Source organism: Agelaius phoeniceus, chromosome 21, assembly GCF_051311805.1.
Source record: "Agelaius phoeniceus isolate bAgePho1 chromosome 21, bAgePho1.hap1, whole genome shotgun sequence".
Taxonomy (NCBI): Eukaryota; Metazoa; Chordata; class Aves; order Passeriformes; family Icteridae; genus Agelaius; species Agelaius phoeniceus.
This window is the reverse complement of record NC_135285.1, coordinates 3,122,179-3,139,589: the sequence shown is the minus strand read 5'-3', so window position 1 is coordinate 3,139,589 and position 17,411 is coordinate 3,122,179. Positions and strand designations below refer to the sequence as shown.

Below are 17,411 nucleotides of genomic sequence, written 5' to 3'. Positions count from 1 at the left end.
GAGCTTTAGCATGTTTCTGCTGTGATTTCTCAGCCTGGGTTTGGATGTGTTTGTGATTTTTGGCATGAATTCCCTTCATGGCTTGTGTCAGGAGCATTCACTGATGGGTGTAGGAAGGACAAAGGACCTGTTTGGATACTGAGGGTTCCAATGTGATGTAAATGAGCAAAGTTCTTTGGAAGTAATCAAAGAGAACTGATTTCCATCAGCTGAGGATGTGCCAGCTCCCTGCTGGAAGCTTTCCAGCTCCTCTCTGGTTCTTACAGAGCTCAGGGTGGCTCTGTGAGAACCAGGCTGTGTGTGCTGCTGCTCCCTTTGCTCCAGGCCTGGTTTCAGTCTCCAGAACCAGGAGAACTCCTCTGCTTGCTTTGTTTTCAGAGCTCCCAATGCACAGCACACAGAGTGTGTTGGAGCAGGTGTTGTTGTTTTGGGGGGTTATTATCAGGAATTTTTAGCACTTTTTAGCACTTCTGGAGCATCAGTCAGTGAAGCACCATTTGATCCTCCCAGCCCTGCTCCTCCCCAGCTCAGTTATTTAACATCCCCCAGCCCTGAGCCTCCTGCTCTGCTTTTACTCCCCCCTCACTCACCCAGCTCAGAATCACTGGGGCTCCTCATGACCTTAACATAACCCCCAGGACTTCCAGGAGTTCCACCCTGTCCTGGGCAGCACGGGATGAGGCATTTGATCAGTTCCCTCACACTCTGAAAGGCCTGTCCATTTTAAACAGAACACAGGAAATGTTTCTGCTGGGAAATCTTTGAGAAACAGAAATTCCCAATCTCCCAGCTGGCACACAATTCCAGATTAACCTCAGTGGAAGTACCCAATGCCAGCTCTCTTGGTCCCTGGAAGCTCTACCTGCTACAGGTATTTGCCATGGATTCACAGCCACGTGTTCATTTTCTGCTTCAAAATACAGAATTTCATTTCCATATGGCTTTGGTACAGACTTTAGGCTTTGTGAGTGAAGCTTTTCCTGCTGGCTGGTTTATTCTTCCTTTTGCATGGGATGAAACCCTTACAGCTATGGAATGAGAGCCTGGGGTGGTGCAGCATGGACAATGGAAGGTGATGCAGCATCAAATCTCTCTTTTCAAACTGCATGCAGAGAGAGATGTTGATGCATCTGCTGCTGCTAAGGGATATGGAAACAGAGAGATGCTGCATGTGCTTGTCTGGATTGTGCTCAAATACAGCAGGAGTTTGGCATGGAAATGGTGATGTCAGAGAGAAAAACATTGTGATACCTTTCCAAAAACTCCCACCTCTTACCCCCATTCCATCAATTCCATGAGGTGCCAGGGCTGAGTTCAGTAATGACCAAAGCACCAGGGTGGGAGCTCAGATCTGGGGACTGCACGTATCCAGCCCTCAGAACCAAACTCCCAACACGAGGTAAACCACTTATGTAGAGACACAAAGATTATTTCACAGAGCCAGAACAGCCTCACCTCTCCATGGTTTGTTCTCTATGATTACGGTTTTGGTTTTTGTTGGTTTTTGGGGTTTTTTTAAGAAACACCATCCCTTGATCTTTACCATGACACTGTTGTTGCTTTGTCATCTGTGCTGGATGCTGGATGGCTGAGGATTTTGGAGCTGCCCAGCATCCCTGTTTGGTTGGTGATTAAACACAGCAGGAGTTTGGCATGGAAATGGTGATGTCAGAGAGAAAAACATTGTGATACCTTTCAAACTCCCACCTCTTACCCCTGTTCCATCAATTCCATGAGGTGCCAGGGCTGAGTTCAGTAATGACCAAAGCACCAGGGTGGGAGCTCAGATCTGGGGACTGCACTTGTCCAGCCCTCAGAACCAAACTCCCAACACGAGGTAAACCACTTATGTAGAGACACAAAGATTATTTCACAGAGCCAGAACAGCCTCATCTCTCCATGGTTTGTTCTCTCTGATTATGGTTTTGATTTTGGGGGGTTTTTTGTTTGATTTTTTTAATAAGAAACATCATCCCTTGATCTTTACCATGACACTGTGGTTGCTTTGTCATTGGTTCTGGATGGCTGAGGATTTTGGAGCTGCCCAGCAATCCTGTTTGGTTCATGATTCCACACAGAACCCTTTGGTCCCTGGAGAGCATGAGAGGTTGTTTGCTTTCTGTCAGACATGCATGAGCAACAAATGGCAGGAAAAAGGGCTCTGCATCATGGAGGAGAATGAAACTGATCATTTGCAGAGAAATCAGAATTGCTTTCAACCTGTGATGGTTCCTGCATTACTTATTATAATCAGGCTTCTATTTTAAAGATTTAACGTCACTGTAACTTTAGTCTCACTTTCATTTTAAGGAAATGTATTTGTTGTATTTGTTTCTGTTGCCACCCACAGATTGTGATCTCTGATACAACCAGTTCCCTTGCTGTCCTGCTCTCTCTTTTCCAGATAACAGTCCTCTTTTGACAGAATTCATATTTTACCTCAATGAATCTCCTTTCTGTTCCTGATAAGGGAAGACTGCTCTGGATCAATGCATTTCTTTTATTGTTGTTGAACATTGTCATCATGTCATAAACAATCTCTTTCCTTCTAACAGGATGGGAAAAGCTCAACAGAACTTCTGCTCCTGAGTAGTAGCATTTTACTGATTTGTTAATGAATTTTACTGAAGGTTAAAATGATCTATGAGTGCTCAACCTCTGAAAATCCAGCCCCAGCTGCCTGCCTAAGGCTTTGAGCAGTCATGCAAAAATCACTTTGGTTTTACAGGGAGAAACTCCATAGGAGTGATGCTGCTGAGCCTAAATTTCATTTATTCCAGGGCCCCCTTAACTTCTGTATTACAATATGCATAAAGTTGATGTCTACGATTGACAAATCAGATCCATTTCCCTGCATGCAGCATCTCTTATGAATTCTCAGTCATGCAGAATGGGATTATTCAGAGACACTCTGTGCTTACTGTAACACTTATGTGCAACAATTCAAATAAATCAGAAGGGTGCTAGAAAATCAGCAGAGGCCACAGGTCAGTGACAGAGCACACAGGAGTTTCCAGGTAGAAAAACCAAGCAGTGCTCTCTCATTTTCCCCTCTGACTGTTAATGTTAAGGAATCAGTTGTATTCCCTTTGTAACAAAGAACTTTCCATTCTTGCTGAGCAAACGGCCTCAGCTTTCAGATTTAACAGCAGCAGAGTTACCTCTGATGGCTCCCAGCTTCCCTGGCCACCCCTGTGGGGCTTTGCGAGAATCTGAATTTCTGTGAATGAACATTTTGATTTTTAGACAAATATCGCTAACTCTGAAAGTCCTGTCTCCACCCACAGAAAGGTTTTGTGGGTAGAATAATGAGCTAAAACACAAATCCATTAAAGACATGCAGACATGGAGGCATTTTCCTCTTCTTTATTGTTTTGTATTAGAAATAGTTTGGAAGCATAAGCAGCATCCTTCAGGTGGATGCAACTAAAATCATAAATATCTGAATCCCAGCTACTCTAAACCATCCCCTTTCCTACCCTTACAACACAGTTACTTCAGAATGGCACTGAAGTAAGGTTGTTTCACAACTCAGTGTATCACCCTGAGTAAAGTTGTCACAGTAATACCTACTTATCTCATAGGGAGTTTTATTAATGCTGATAAAGCACTCACAGCTGTAAGATTCTCTATGAGCTGCTTTCTGTGGGCAGCCTCCCAATATTTGTTAATTATTACAATTCTTCTCTCACTGTTGTGTTTTGCCACGTCCCCAAAGAGACTTCATTGGAGTTATCTGAGGCAGCTGATAATGTAAATGCAGGGGGGGCATCTCTGTGGCCCTGATTAAATGTGAAATTCATTAACACAGAACCTCATTAAATAATCCGACATCAGCCCCGCTCTGCAACCCAAGTAACAGATTGCCTCTCTGTCCTTCTCCAGAGGAGGAACCCGAGCTGGGGAAGCTGTCAGTGTCAGAGCCTGGCTGGGATGGTTTCCAGCTCACCTGGACAGCAGCAGACGGGGCCTTTGAGAGCTTTGTGCTGCAGGTGCAGGAGGCTGGCAGCCCTGAGGAGAGCCACAATGTCACAGTGCCGGGGACACTGAGCTCTGTCAATGTCACCGGCCTCAAGGCCAGCACTGCTTACACCATCACCCTGCAGGGGCTCACTCGGGGCTACAGGAGCAAGCCCCTTTCTCTTGAGACCACCACAGGTACCTTCCCTGCAGCTCTTTCTGACAGAGATGTGAGCTCCTGGGAGTGCTGGCCACGTCCTGCTGGCTGGGACAGCCTTGCATGAGCTCCTTCAAGCTTGGCTGAACATCTGTGCCATGGAAATGCCTCATGGCCAGGCTTCTCAATGCCCTGGAGCAGCCCTTCCCTGCCTGCTTTCCCCTTTTTGTGTTCCCTTTCCTCATTCACCTGGCTGAAAATAACAGCAAAACCCAGCTGGATGTTGTACCTGCTTGGGAAAGGCCAGGTTGCCTGGTAAAGTTATAAAAATCATTCCTCTGTCAGCCCAGATAATCAAAGCCTGGGAGTGTTCAGTTTTTACCCTTCAGAAGCTGCCTCTGAAATTCTGTGTAAATTCAGACTCAGTAAACATAAAAACATATGTGTGTACCTGACTCAGGACAAGGACAAACCATATGTTCTCATATGGGAAAGGACACAAATTAATTGTTAATAAGACTAATAAAATGCATTAAGCCATCTAAGATCATGAAACAATCTGGCCTGTAAAAGATATAGTGCAAAAAATCAAATTCAGCAGAGCTACCCTGGCACAAAACTGGCCTGAAGGGAGGCAGGTGAGCTCTGTGATATCAGGAGCTTGCATGAAGTTCATCGAGGGCCCCAAAATAATTTTCTGGCTCATCATGTGAAAGGCAACAGTTTGAAATAAGAGCTTATGACAGGCTTTGACCATGAGAGATAAATGTATATTTACATCTCTGCTGTGTGGCTCTCTGATCCTCCCAGGTGTCATGATAACTGTAACGAACAGTGTGAATTAATTGGCATTAAAGGGGCACCAGTGGCCTTTCCTTCAGATAATTTCTACAAGAAATTATTACAATTAGACAATTTCTGCTGCCTCTGGGCCCCCCTCAACCCTTTGCAACCCCCTGTCTCTGTGAGATAGCCAGAGCTGGCTGGTGCCAGGCTGCCCCAAGCACATGGTGCCCTGCCCAGAAAGGGATGAAAGCACCTGTGAGAACTAATCAGAATTAAAGCACGAAGTGCAGCAGAGCTTGCTTGTTTCTGTAGAGCTTAGAGCAGCCTGGCTTGGGCAGGAATGGCTGTGCTGGGTCCCAGGAAAATGCTGAGCTTTGAGAGTCCTCACCAGGAGCTGGGAGCAGATGCCCATGGAGAGCAGAGCGATGTGCTGGACAAAGAGACAAAGCAGGAAACACATCATGGGTGTCCTGCCTCAATATGCAATGTGCTCCCTTCCTTTGCCCTGGTGAAAACAGCAGAAAATGCCCTGCTGAGGTTTTCCCTTCCCTTTCTGGGTCAAGCTCAGCAGCCAGCTTTTCAAAATCTTCCCTTCTGGGGACTTGCAATTGTTAAAAAATATCTGAACCTTCCTGTAACGCTGTGGGGATGTCTGCAGAGAAGAAAAAACCCCAAGGCATCTCTCCCTGTTTTGCATTTTGGCTCCAGCTCCAAAATTACAAGCCAGCTTTCACAGACTTAAGCTTTCACTGAAAGGGAAAGTAGAAGAGTAAACAAAACACAAGATTTTCTTTTGGATAAAGCAGCAGCTTTGGTTTTAGCTTCTCCTGAAACTGGAAGCTGTCTTTTCCAAATACCCCAGGGGTATTCAAGACAGTCCTTTTGCATCTGCTTTCACGCTCAGACCTCAAAGACACGGCTGCTCCTTCAGGGAAAGGGAAATAACCATAGTTTTAAATGTTATTTTAATATTTTTTTTCCTTATCTAACATTTTGCGACACTTTCGTTTGATTTCCTCCCCTTAGCACCTGTCTGCTCATAACAAGCTTTTACTCATGCCCTTCCCCAGCTGGCAGTGCTGCCAGCATGGCAGAGAGGAGCCTTTGAGAGCAGGAGGAGCTCGGGGGCCCTTCTGACGGGTGTTGTTTCCCTCCCCAGGAGAGCAGCCCGGCGTTGCTGAGCTCACGGTTTCCGACATTACCCCCGAAAGCTTCAACCTCTCCTGGACAGCCTCCAACGGCGACTTCGACGTCTTTACCATTGAAATTATTGATTCTAACAGGTTGCTGGAGCCCATGGAGTTCAACCTCTCAGGCAACTCAAGGACTGCTCATATCTCAGGGCTTTCTCCCAGCACTGATTTCATTGTCTACCTCTCCGGGATCTCTCGCGGGTTCCGCACACAGGCAATCAGTGCTGCAGCTACCACAGGTACACAAAACCTACCTCAGTGCTAACTCTGCTTTTTTGAACTCTTCCTTACAGGTTATGCCCCCTTCCCTGCCCTCAGCTACCCCACAGCCCACCCATTTCCCAACCTGCTGCCTTCCGAGGAAGACCGGCCGGGGACACTGTGAGCTGTGACTTGGAATTTGAGCCAGCATCCCATCCAGCACAGCCAGGCAATCCCATCATGCTGGGATTTCATCCACACCATGAGTCTAGACATCAAGGTTGGGGCAGCTTCTGAGGCAGAAGAGAAGCAAAGCAAATATCCCAAGAAGCAAGTGGGAGATGATTCCTTACATTCACCTTTCAGCCTGTGTGTGCATCTGTCCCACAGCTCAGAGGGGACACAGTTTCTCTCAGAAAAGCTGATTTCTAGACACAGATTTACCCAAAAGATGTCAGGCACATTTCAGTCTGTGCCAGCACAATCTTGCAAGGCACATTCACTGCTTGAATTCCACTTCAATTATTCAGGTTGTGTTGGGTGAGAGATTGAAAAGTCCATTTGAGTTGATGTCAGAGAAAGGGAATAGGCAGGCACTGAGTTGTTGGCATGTTGAACATTTCAAGGTTTTATAGTTGACAGCTTTCCCAGAAAAGACAGAGAAGTCAAATGCTCAGGATGAGAGTGGGAAGTGAGGACTGGACTACAGAAACAGAACATTGTTATTGTAGGCAGATAATGGCTCATGTTATGATTGTTAAACACCTCCACCAAATTTTGCCCCTCTAGGAAAAGTTGCTGTAGTGATTTGTCATAGGAATGGAGTAAATGTGGTCAGTGAAAGCAAAATATCAAATCTCAGCTATCAGATAATATAATATCAATTTCCAGCAGCAACAGAATGTGAATATCCTCATGTGATGAGGGGTGGCAGGGTCAGGGTGGCAGCAGGGGTATGGGAAACATAGAGAAACACAAGGCTGGGTAACCCTTATGATCCGTGGTCATGTGAATTCAAACTTCTCAATTTATTTTATTGCTTTGGCTTTTAATAACTGTGATACATTTCCATTTGTTTTTTCTTCCCATAGTAGAAGAACTTCTCCTTAGCAAACTCAGTGTATCAAACGCTACCTCAGCCAGCCTGTCACTCACCTGGGAGGCACAGGACAAGGCCTTTGACCACTTTATTCTGGAAGTCAGGAACTCTGACTTCCCCTTGGACTCCCTGGTGCTCACAGTGCCAGGGGACTCCCGGCACTCTGTAGTGAGCAACCTCAAAGCTGCCACTAATTACACAGTCCAGCTCCATGGGGTAATTGATGGGCAAGGTGGGCAGACCTTGACAGCCATGGCAACCACAGGTATTTCACTGTTTCACCTTCCAGGTTTGCTTTTTATTCTCCTTTCTCTTGCTGTCCACCACACTGCTCTAAAACGTGGCTCCAACTCATCGTCATTCCCTTGGGGAATTATAGTATGGATCCTTCCAACCATGAGGGGAGGCTGAAATGAGAGGGCTTGGAAAAAGATCTGTGGCAATGGAAAAGGCTGAAAAAGTGCCCCCAGCATTAAGAGAGGCAGTAGTAAACCATGATGGTTTCCTTATATATACACACCCCTCTGCAAGTTCAGTGTATATATAATTGCCTTGCTCCAGATGGTTGGTGTGTTTCACTCAGCATCTTTGTGCTTGATCTTGAATGAAGTTGTTCATCCCACCCTCAGTTGCTTTGCTGGGGGTGGGAGAGAGGCCTTCATGTGGTTCTCAGCCTGGAGAGGCTCCTGCATGTCAGTTTTGTCCTCCTTAAACCCAAATGTCTCCCCAGGCATTTGCATCCCTGGTGGGCGTTCAGTGCCGCATGTGAAATGATCAACCCAAACTGCATGGAATGGTCTGGTCACCTTCTGCTGGTTCTGATATTTTCTCTGCCCAGGATTTTTATGTTCTCAGCACAGAGCAGGGCTCAAAAAACAAATTCCCCCCTTCTTGGTGGTGAGCCCACCACTCTGCCCCTTGCATTGCTCCCTTTGAGTCTCCACAGCCTGTCTTGCTTCCCTGGGTGGTGGTGGTGATTCCAGGATGGCAGGAGATCACTCAGACTTGCCTGAGGATGTGATTCCAGCTCATTTTGCATGTAACATTCCTGGGAGTCAGGCTGTCATGACGGGAATGTGCCTGACCATGGATGCAGGTGGCATGTGAAGGAATGTGGCCATGCCAGGTTGAGGTTGGAAAGGCCCAGTTTGCCCTCTCTGAGCTGCATGTGAGGCTGAGGGCTCAGTTTTCCTGGGTTTTCCACCCAAGCCTCTTTGCTTTGTGGATATTTTCTCCTCTCCTTGCCTGTCTTCAAGAGCACCGTGGTTGTACCTTCCCTGCTGGCCATGAAGGCATCCATGGTCACTGGTTGATAGCATGACATCTGTGACATCTGTGTCCTTAATCGGGGCCACTTCCATTCACCTCTTCCCAGACAGTTCCAGAGAAGGAGGTGGATTATTATTTAAAAGTCTTGCAATGAGGGACATGAGTAAAAGTTGGAACATCTTGCAGCAGTAGTTGTTTTTACCAAAGAAAAAGATTTCACTCTTTCACCACTCTCTGTCAGTGGGATCCTCTCTCTGACTTTTCTCCCAGCATGGATCACTCTTCCATCATTATTTTTCTGTGTCTCACTGGCTGCATTTCCCAAGGTGTTCTTGGTTCCTACACAATTGACAACATAAAAATTAGAAAATCAGCCCAGAGAGCAAGCACAGGATTCTCTGACCCTCTGACTGCTGGGTCGTGTTTGTTCTCTCTCCGGGCTTTAATGAAACTTTAATGATTTTTGTGCTAAGTGTAAGTTTAAAAAGAGAATGAGTAAGGAGCTCTCCCTCTCCTGAAGGACAAGTTTCTCTCCTGGCAGGGCAAGGATGTGAATTTGAATTATGTCCAGCAGAAAAGGAAAGTTTTGGCTTCTTAAGGAGGTGCCCTGACCACTGAACAGTGAGGAAGGAGAGCAAAAGCGGGGTTGTGGGATTTATGGTTTATTAGACATTCTCTGATTGTGCCTAATCAGAGGATGAGGAACATCTTATCTGTGGAGTCCAGGGAGGTTTTGGCCTGAGATTAGTGCTGAGATAATCCCTGAAATCCCTCATAAACCTCTGAGTCAAAAAACAGAAGTATCTACAACTCCAGGCAACAGAAACACCAAACAGAACCTGGCCTGTGATTTCAAGGATTCCTGCCTGAATCCAGCTTTCTCTATTTTGGAATTGCTGTGGGTCTGTATTGCCATCAAATTCCCAGTGTGGAATTCCCACAATTTGCATGTGCATGTTGTTGATGCTTCTGTAAACCAGGCCCAGATATCATTCAGCAAGTTGAATTTATTTTAAAAAAATTAATGAAAAAATATAAAAGTCAGCACTAATTTCAGTGGCTTCTTTCCAAAACCTGAGAAAACAGCTCTTGCAATACTGCTTTTTAAAAAAATAATATTTTTTTTATTCAACCACAGCAAAACAAGGCTAAACCATTATTTTTGAGCACCTCCAACCCCCCCTGTGCTGATTTCCCCACCCCCCTGAGTAAAGCTGCCTGCTCACCTGTGTTCCTTTCTCCCCCAGAGGCTGAGCCACAGCTGGGCACCCTCGCCCTCACAAACGTTACCCCTGACAGCTTCAACCTGTCCTGGACCACCCGAGCTGGGCCCTTTGCCACGTTTGTTATCAAAATCCAAGATTCCCTGGCGGCACAGGAGGCCCAGGAGCTGACGGTGCCGGGGGGCACCCGCAGCGCCCACATCTCAGGGCTCACAGACCACACAGCCTATGACATTCACATTCAGGGCACCACCAGGGCAGGGCTCCACACAGAGCCCCTCACTGCTTTTGTCACCACAGGTACCTGCTCCAAGCTTTGGAGTCCCTTTCTTGGCTCAGGGAAACGCGCGTCCCAAAAAGCATCTCCCCGGCATGAAGTGTCTTGCCAGCAGCAATGGGTTTGTTTGAAAACCTGCTGCAAGGAGGGGTCAGAACAGGAATGTTGACCTTAAAAAAATTCCTAGGAGCAGGATTAGTTTAAAGGGAGTTAAAAGGTCAGGTTGGATGGGTCTCTGAGCAAGCTGGGATAGTGGAAAGTGTCCCTGCCCATGGAACTGTATGAGTTTAGGGTACCTTCCAACCCAAATTAAGCTGTGATTCCATGATTCTGTCATTAAGACCCCTCTGGAGCCTTTCTTCCATGTCTAATAATCTTTTATAACTCCTGAAGTTTGAGGGAGAACTTTCCCTGCTGCTTAGACATGACTGGCTCATGGAACACCTCCTGTCCCAGGATGTTCCCTTCCAGAGACCTACCCAAAATTTGAATCTTGGGGATTGCTTCATTAGAAGCAAATAAGATGCAAAAAATATCTCTAAAATGAGTACTCAAATGTGTAAATATTAATAGATAAGGAATTCCAAATGATAGCTCTTCAGGGGGGATTTTTTATGGCAAGTTCTAACAAAATCCATTTCAGTGTTTGTGAAATGTCAAAAGCAAACCCAAAGCCCTTTTCAGGAGAAGGTTCAGCCTTTAACTAACTGGTGTTTTCTGAAGTGAGTGGAGTTTTGAGTGGTTGGAAGATTGGCTGAATCAGCTCCTGAGCCAACAGATCAAGGCTGGACAAATCCTGTGCAGAAATACAAGCAGTGCCTGGGCTCCAGGATCAAGGCCAGGGCTTAGCAGAGCCACCTGATCTTCCTACTTGACTTGTCAGATTTTGAGTGAGCAAAATACACTGAGACCCTTGTGGCCTTTTTTTTTTTTGATGAGTCTTAGTGGATAAATTTTGAAGTGTTTTCCACATCTTTTCACTTTGACAAATGTCACACTGATGTGGAAAAGGAGCCCTCAGTGGAATTTAAGTTGTCAACAGAGCCCAGCAACAGCTGATTCGCACTAGCTGTGACCCTGATTGATTCATGTTCCTGTTCTGGCTCCTCTGACCCCTCCAGCACTGAAAACTAACACTGGAGATATTCACATGCAATAGGTAGAGAAGCAAAATACAGCAGCTGTGAATGCCCAAACCGAGCTTGTCCCTAAATCACTGATGGTGGAGGGAAGTAGAAATAAGTAAAAAAGTAAAAAAATTGAAAGCTTTATGTGCAGCATTTCTAAAGCAGTTTTGGTTATGACTTTCTTACAGTGCAAGGGTAGCAGCAGAGATTTCCTTACAGAGGGAGCTCGGGAGGGGTTCCAGTGGATCTTGTGAGAGGAGGTGCTCAGACATCCTTGAGAAAAATTCAAAATTGAGCTCCATTGAAAATCCTCATCTTGTGGTCCTGACTGTTAGATCCACACTAGGGGGCAAAATGTGATTTTTGTTTGATGGAATCTGTGACACTTTCTAATTTGCAATGTTTTTCACTTTTTATTTCTTTTCTTTTTTTTTTTTTTTTGTGTGTGTGTTTTTGCACCTTCCCTTCTTTTAGAGGCAATGCCCCCACTGGAAAACCTTACAGTGTCAGATATGAACCCCTATGGGTTCACAGTGTCCTGGATGGCATCGGAGAATGCCTTTGACAACTTTCTAGTAGTCGTGGTGGATTCTGGCAAGCTGCTGGACCCACAGGAGTTCCTCCTTTCGGGAGCCCAGAGGGAGCTGAAGCTTAAAGGCCTAATTACTGGCATTGGCTATGAGGTTTTGCTTTATGGGTTTGCCAAGGGGCACCAAACAAAGCCCCTGAGCGCTCTGGCTGTTACAGGTATTTCAATGTGAGCAAATTTTGTTCCCTTCCACCCTCTTCTCTCTCACTTTCCTTCTCACATGGAAGATGTTTCGTGCAAACCTTGGCTTTTGCATCCTTCCCTGCATCGTGGCTCCACGTAACTCCATCATGACCAGTGGAATTCTGTTCCCTTTAACTGGATGCTTCCCTCTGAGGGATCCTGTGGAGGAGCATGTGGGGGCCTGAGGGGTGAAAGTTCCTTCTGGTCTTGCAGGTACCTCTAACAAAGTCTTGAAAGAAGAATGGCTGCATGCAGAGCTCGTCTTGTTAACAGCTGGGCACATCAGCATTCTCCAACAGCAGCATCCTCCCACGTTCCAGCCACCAGGAGCTTCAGGAAGAGCCATGGACCTCTTCCCATGGCCTCCTCTCTTTCCCTCTCTGTGTGGTTCCACCCACAGTGGGATCATTGCCACCCCAAAGTTGGCACCTCTCTCCTCAAACCAGCTCTCGCTTCCAACCCCATCAGAGCTGCTGTGTTCCAGCAGCACTTGAGCTTTCTTGGGAAAGGATTGCAGGCTGATTCTCCAGCCCCAGAACCATCAGCTCTCATCTGAACATTCCTGGCTGGGCAGCAGTGAAGCTGGGAAGGGGAATCTGGTGGGAGGTTTGAGAGGAAATAAATAGGAATGGCTGTGTGTGGAAGGAAGAACTGCATATGGTGGGAGGTTTGAAAGGAAATAAATAGGATTGGCTGTGTGTGGAAGGAAGAACTGCATATGGTGGGAGGTTTGAAAGGAAATAAATAGGATTGGCTGTGTGTGGAAGGAAGAACTGCATATGGTGGGAGGTTTGAAAGGAAATAAATAGGATTGGCTGTGTGTGGAAGGAAGAACTGCATATGGTGGGAGGTTTGAAAGGAAATAAATAGGATTGGCTGTGTGTGGAAGGAAGAACTGCATATGGTGGGAGGTTTGAAAGGAAATAAATAGGATTGGCTGTGTGTGGAAGGAAGGATTGCACTGGAAGTGGGAGGTTTGAGAAGAAATAAATAGGAATTGCTCTGTTTGTGGAAGGAAGGATTGCACTGGAGGTGGGAGGTTTGAGGGGAAATAAATAGGAATGGCTGTGTGTGGAAGGAAGGATTGCACTGGAGGTGCTGTAGGACATAACCACTCCAGCAGCATTTCTCTAGCTAATGGTGCCTGACCATATGAGTTAGAGGTGTTTTGCAGGTAATTAATAACTTACAGCCCTTGGGATCCTTTTGAATGGGTTCATTAACCAAAGGCAGCAGCTCTTGCATTTAGATTGAAGGGTGCTGTTGAAGAGAGGAATTTTCATGGTTCCCCTTTGCTGTTTAAGAGCACAGTAAAGGATTCATCAGATCAGAATCATCACAGATGCCAGAAGTGCATGAAATAAGGGGTTTGCATGGAGAAAAAGAATTTTCAGTGGCTTCTATGTTGTCCTCCTAGCAGAGAGAGGTCTGACAACGTTCCAGACATGCAGTTCTGTAACAAGAGCTTGTTTTTATTTGCCATAAATGTGTCACACAGGTAGGGAGGGATAAATGCCCAGGAAACTCACCTTTAGCATGTGTAACTCTGCATGTGGGAGACAAACCTGTGTGTCCATGCAGTGGTTTGCTGTTCAAGAGTGAAAGTTAGAATGGGCCTGCACACACTCACATTTATTCTCTTCTGTATAACACTAATATTTTATTTTGTTTTTTTTTAATAGCTGGCAGATTGTTCCCCTTGCTTTGAACTGTGGTTGGATTCTTGCCGTGTGCTATAGCCAGACCTCAGGCAGGTCTCTGATCAAATGATTAAAAAATATTTTTTTTTTTTCCCCCACTGCTATCTTCTCCTTTTTTAGAAGCAGAACCCGAGGTCGACAACCTCCTGGTTTCAGATGCAACCCCAGATGGATTCCGTCTCTCCTGGACTGCAGATGAAGGGGTTTTCAACAGCTTTGTTCTAAAAATCAGGGACACCAAAAGGAAATCTGACCCACTGGAGCTGATAGTGCCAGGCCATGAGCGCACCCAGGATATAACAGGGCTGAAAGAGGGCACTGAATATGAGATTGAGCTCTATGGAATTAGCAGTGGACAGCGTTCCCAGCCTGTAAACACAGTAGCATCCACAGGTATTTATTGTCTTTGCAGAGGGAAAAGGGTGACATTCCCTGCTCCTCTTCACAGCCAGCTGGTGCTGTTCCAGAGGTGTCCTGAAGTGTCTCCTGCATGTCCCTTGTCCAAGTCACTCTTTCAGTGTGGTGTGGTTGTTTGTAATCAGTCCCAGCTTCCCAAGCTTCATCACTGTCTGTTTAATATGGTTTAATTAAATTACTTTAATGGTCAGGAATTAGGCAGCAGAGTGTGGCAATTAAAACAGTGTCTTTGAGGGCCAAGAAATATTGTCTGTGCATCAGCCTTTTCAGTGATTTTCTGTGACTAATTACATCTCAGCTCTGCACAACAGTTTACCTCCCAAGGAAAGAGTTATGACAAAATGAATTTACCAGGGCCATTGAGAAGTTTATTTATGGCTTGATCAGCAAAGGCCTAAGCACCATTAATTTAGACTGATCTTACCAGGAGCAACATGTGCTGGGTAATTCAAATTGACTTGAGTTTCTTTGCAAAATCAAAGCTTTGATTCAGGTTCATAATTGAAGCGTTTCATTTTGGCGCTTTTAAATGAAGTGTTTCAATCTTTTTTTTTCCACACCAAAATCGTGGTTTCATTCTGAAACACATTCAAACCTGAAGCATATGATGCAAAGTCTCATGAGCTAAATTTGGTCTTTAAAAAATGTTGAGCTTGTGAAAATGTGGTAATTTGAAATCTAATTAATTATGGGAGGAAAGGAAAAGGATGAGACAGGAGAGATCTCACCAGGGCTGCAGCTCCTCCCGAGGGGCAGCTCCCATCTCTGCTCTGGGCCAGGGACAGGAGCCAGGGCACGGCTGGGGCTGGGCCAGGGCAGCTCAGGCTGAGCTCAGGGCAAGGTTCTTCCCCCAGAGGGTGCTGGCACTGCCCAGGCTCCCCAGGGAATGGGCACGGCCCCGAGGCTGCCAGAGCTCCAGGAGCCTTTGGGCAGCGCTGCCAGGGATGCCCAGGCTGGGCTTGCTGGGACAGGGGCTGGGCAGGGACAGGGGCTGGCCTGGGGGATCCCTTCAGTCCCTCCCAGCTCAGGACATTCTGTGCTGCTCTGATTCCCTCAGTCCATGCAGCACCAGCTGAGTTTCCCATCCCTTTTCAGCAAGGGCAGCCCCTGTCCCCCACAGGCAGTGATTGAACCCCAGGCTGTGCTCCTGTTCCTCCCTCCCACCCTGTGGCCCTGATCTGAGGCCACAGGGTGGGGTTGTTGGGGGACAGGGGCTGGGCTGGTGGGTCCCTCCCAGCTCAGGATATGATTCTAAGCTCCACGAGTGAGCAAAGCAGCAGGAATGCCCAAAGGAGGCATTTGCCAGGCAGCAACACCTCAGTGTTGAACAGCTTCTCCTCCTCCTCTTCTTCCTCATCCTCCACCCTGCTGCCTGTGGGCTCAGCTGCACTCCTGCCATCCCATCCCTGCCATAAACAGCCAGGCCACCCTCACCATCCCCCAGACACTTCCATGAAGCAGAACCTGCACCAGCAGCCCCCCTTGGCCAGCACTACCCCCTGAACCTGACCAATAAATGAACTTCAGCTTCTTCAGCCAATTTTCAAGCCCATCCTTCCTAGGAATCCCACTAATCCTCATCTCAATAACATTCCCAGCTCTCTTACTACCCTCCCTAGACAACTGAAGAATTCCTAACCAACTCTCAACCCTCCAGCCATGGTTTATCAACCTAGTCACAAAACAACTAATAATACCCCTAGACAAAAAAGGACACAAATGAGCCCTAAGCAGTGGACTCCTAATGGAGAGGGGTGTTTAGAGCCCCCTGCATTTCTCAGCAGCAGTTCCCCATCCTCAGTGACTCCAGGATATTTATGGAAGTCACTGAGAGTTGTCATTTTCCTCATGATAATGTCCCTGTGCAGCCCTTGCAGGGAGATTTAGCACTTGTCACCTACTGGAGCCAATAGCCCAAGAGATGTTTGTCAGCTGTAAATAGCCCATGAATAATGGACAATAAAGCCACAAAAACCCAGCTAAATAATTTGGGCTGCAGGTTACACCACATTGGGTGGGTGGCTGCCAAAGCAGACAACTAATTTCTTTTTTAGGAGTGGATTATTGCACAAACATATGGATATTTATAGCATTTCCAATGTGGTTGCAAGGAAATATTTCTATTCCTGAAGATGGAATTTATCCACTGCTGCTCTCAGAGTTGGTGTCTTTTAGAATTTTATCTGTAAAATCTGTTAAGGTGCAATTTAACCCCCACAGGGAGATCACAACACATCTATGGTCCAATTAATATCCTTGTGGGAAGTGTGAGTCTCATGCTGCTCCTTCCCTCTTCTTCCAGTGCTGTTTTGCCACACTGTGACAGCATTTTTTTTTTCCCTGATTCGATCACAAAACACTTCACATGCTCTTGATTTGTGATTAATGCAACCTGCTGCTTCCTGTTGAGTGGGAGAAGAAAGCCAGGGAACATCCTCCTCTAGCCTGCTAGGAGTGAAAGAACAATTAGCAAAAAAACCCCTAAAAACCAGCCTGCCTCAGGTACCTTGGGTGCTTTAGCTGCCTCTCAGGAGAGTTCCCTCTCTCTCACACACCTCTTGGAGGATGATGCTGGAGGTTAAAGTTAATTCACCTGGGCCTGCCCCACAGATGCCCTGAGGTTCTCTGTGGGTGCCAGCTCAGGATCTCACTGGCTGCTTTCCATGCCTGCTTCGTTCTGGCTTTCAGGTAGCCCAAGAAGATGATTTAATTCATTTCTTTTTCATTTCCCTGTGCTCCAAGGTGCAAATCTCTCCCATCTCTGGGACTCATTCCAGGACAGATGCTCTGATGGTCCATTATATTTCCTGCCAGGTTCTCTCCCAGGAAAGCTGCAGCTGGGGGACTTGGGGATGTGGAAAATTCACATCAAAGCTCTTCTTACTGCTCTTTGTCATGCAGCTCACCTGGTGCAGAAAACAAGCCTGAGGCCCATGGAAATGTGCACAGCAGAGTCCAAGTGGGACGGATTGGGGATTTTATTTTCTGGGAAAGGCTGAAATTCTCCATGTGTATGCAAACCAAGTGCTGGTCCATCTGTTTGGTCTCCAAAATCACCACTTCCCTTTTTCTTCAGCCTCTCAGGCCACCTATAATGTAAAGCAAAACCAATCTAATTTTAATTTCTCTATCTTTCCTATTTTTTCTTTATTTCCTCTGATTTCCTTCAGCCTGTACCCAAACCAGCTGCACCTTTTTGTGCCACATAGATTTTCCAACCCCACCTCTCT

At 46.4% G+C, this 17,411-nt stretch overlaps 1 protein-coding gene across 4 annotated transcripts in view; it reads left to right on the top strand.

The window, feature by feature from the left end:
• TNC (tenascin C) overlaps positions 1–17,411 on the top strand; it is a 77,278-nt gene that overhangs the window by 41,787 nt on the left and 18,080 nt on the right. The window contains exons 10-15 of one of the 4 annotated variants that reach the window (XM_054646404.2): positions 3,886–4,158; positions 6,063–6,335; positions 7,389–7,661; positions 9,913–10,188; positions 11,767–12,039; positions 13,885–14,157. The exons of 1 other annotated variant lie outside the window; for it this stretch is intronic. In XM_054646404.2, the coding sequence (XP_054502379.2) occupies positions 3,886–4,158; positions 6,063–6,335; positions 7,389–7,661; positions 9,913–10,188; positions 11,767–12,039; positions 13,885–14,157 (1,641 nt within the window). The remainder of the gene's footprint in view (positions 1–3,885; positions 4,159–6,062; positions 6,336–7,388; positions 7,662–9,912; positions 10,189–11,766; positions 12,040–13,884; positions 14,158–17,411) is intronic. 2 more of the 4 variants (XM_077189176.1, XM_077189177.1) reach the window with 2 other exon arrangements.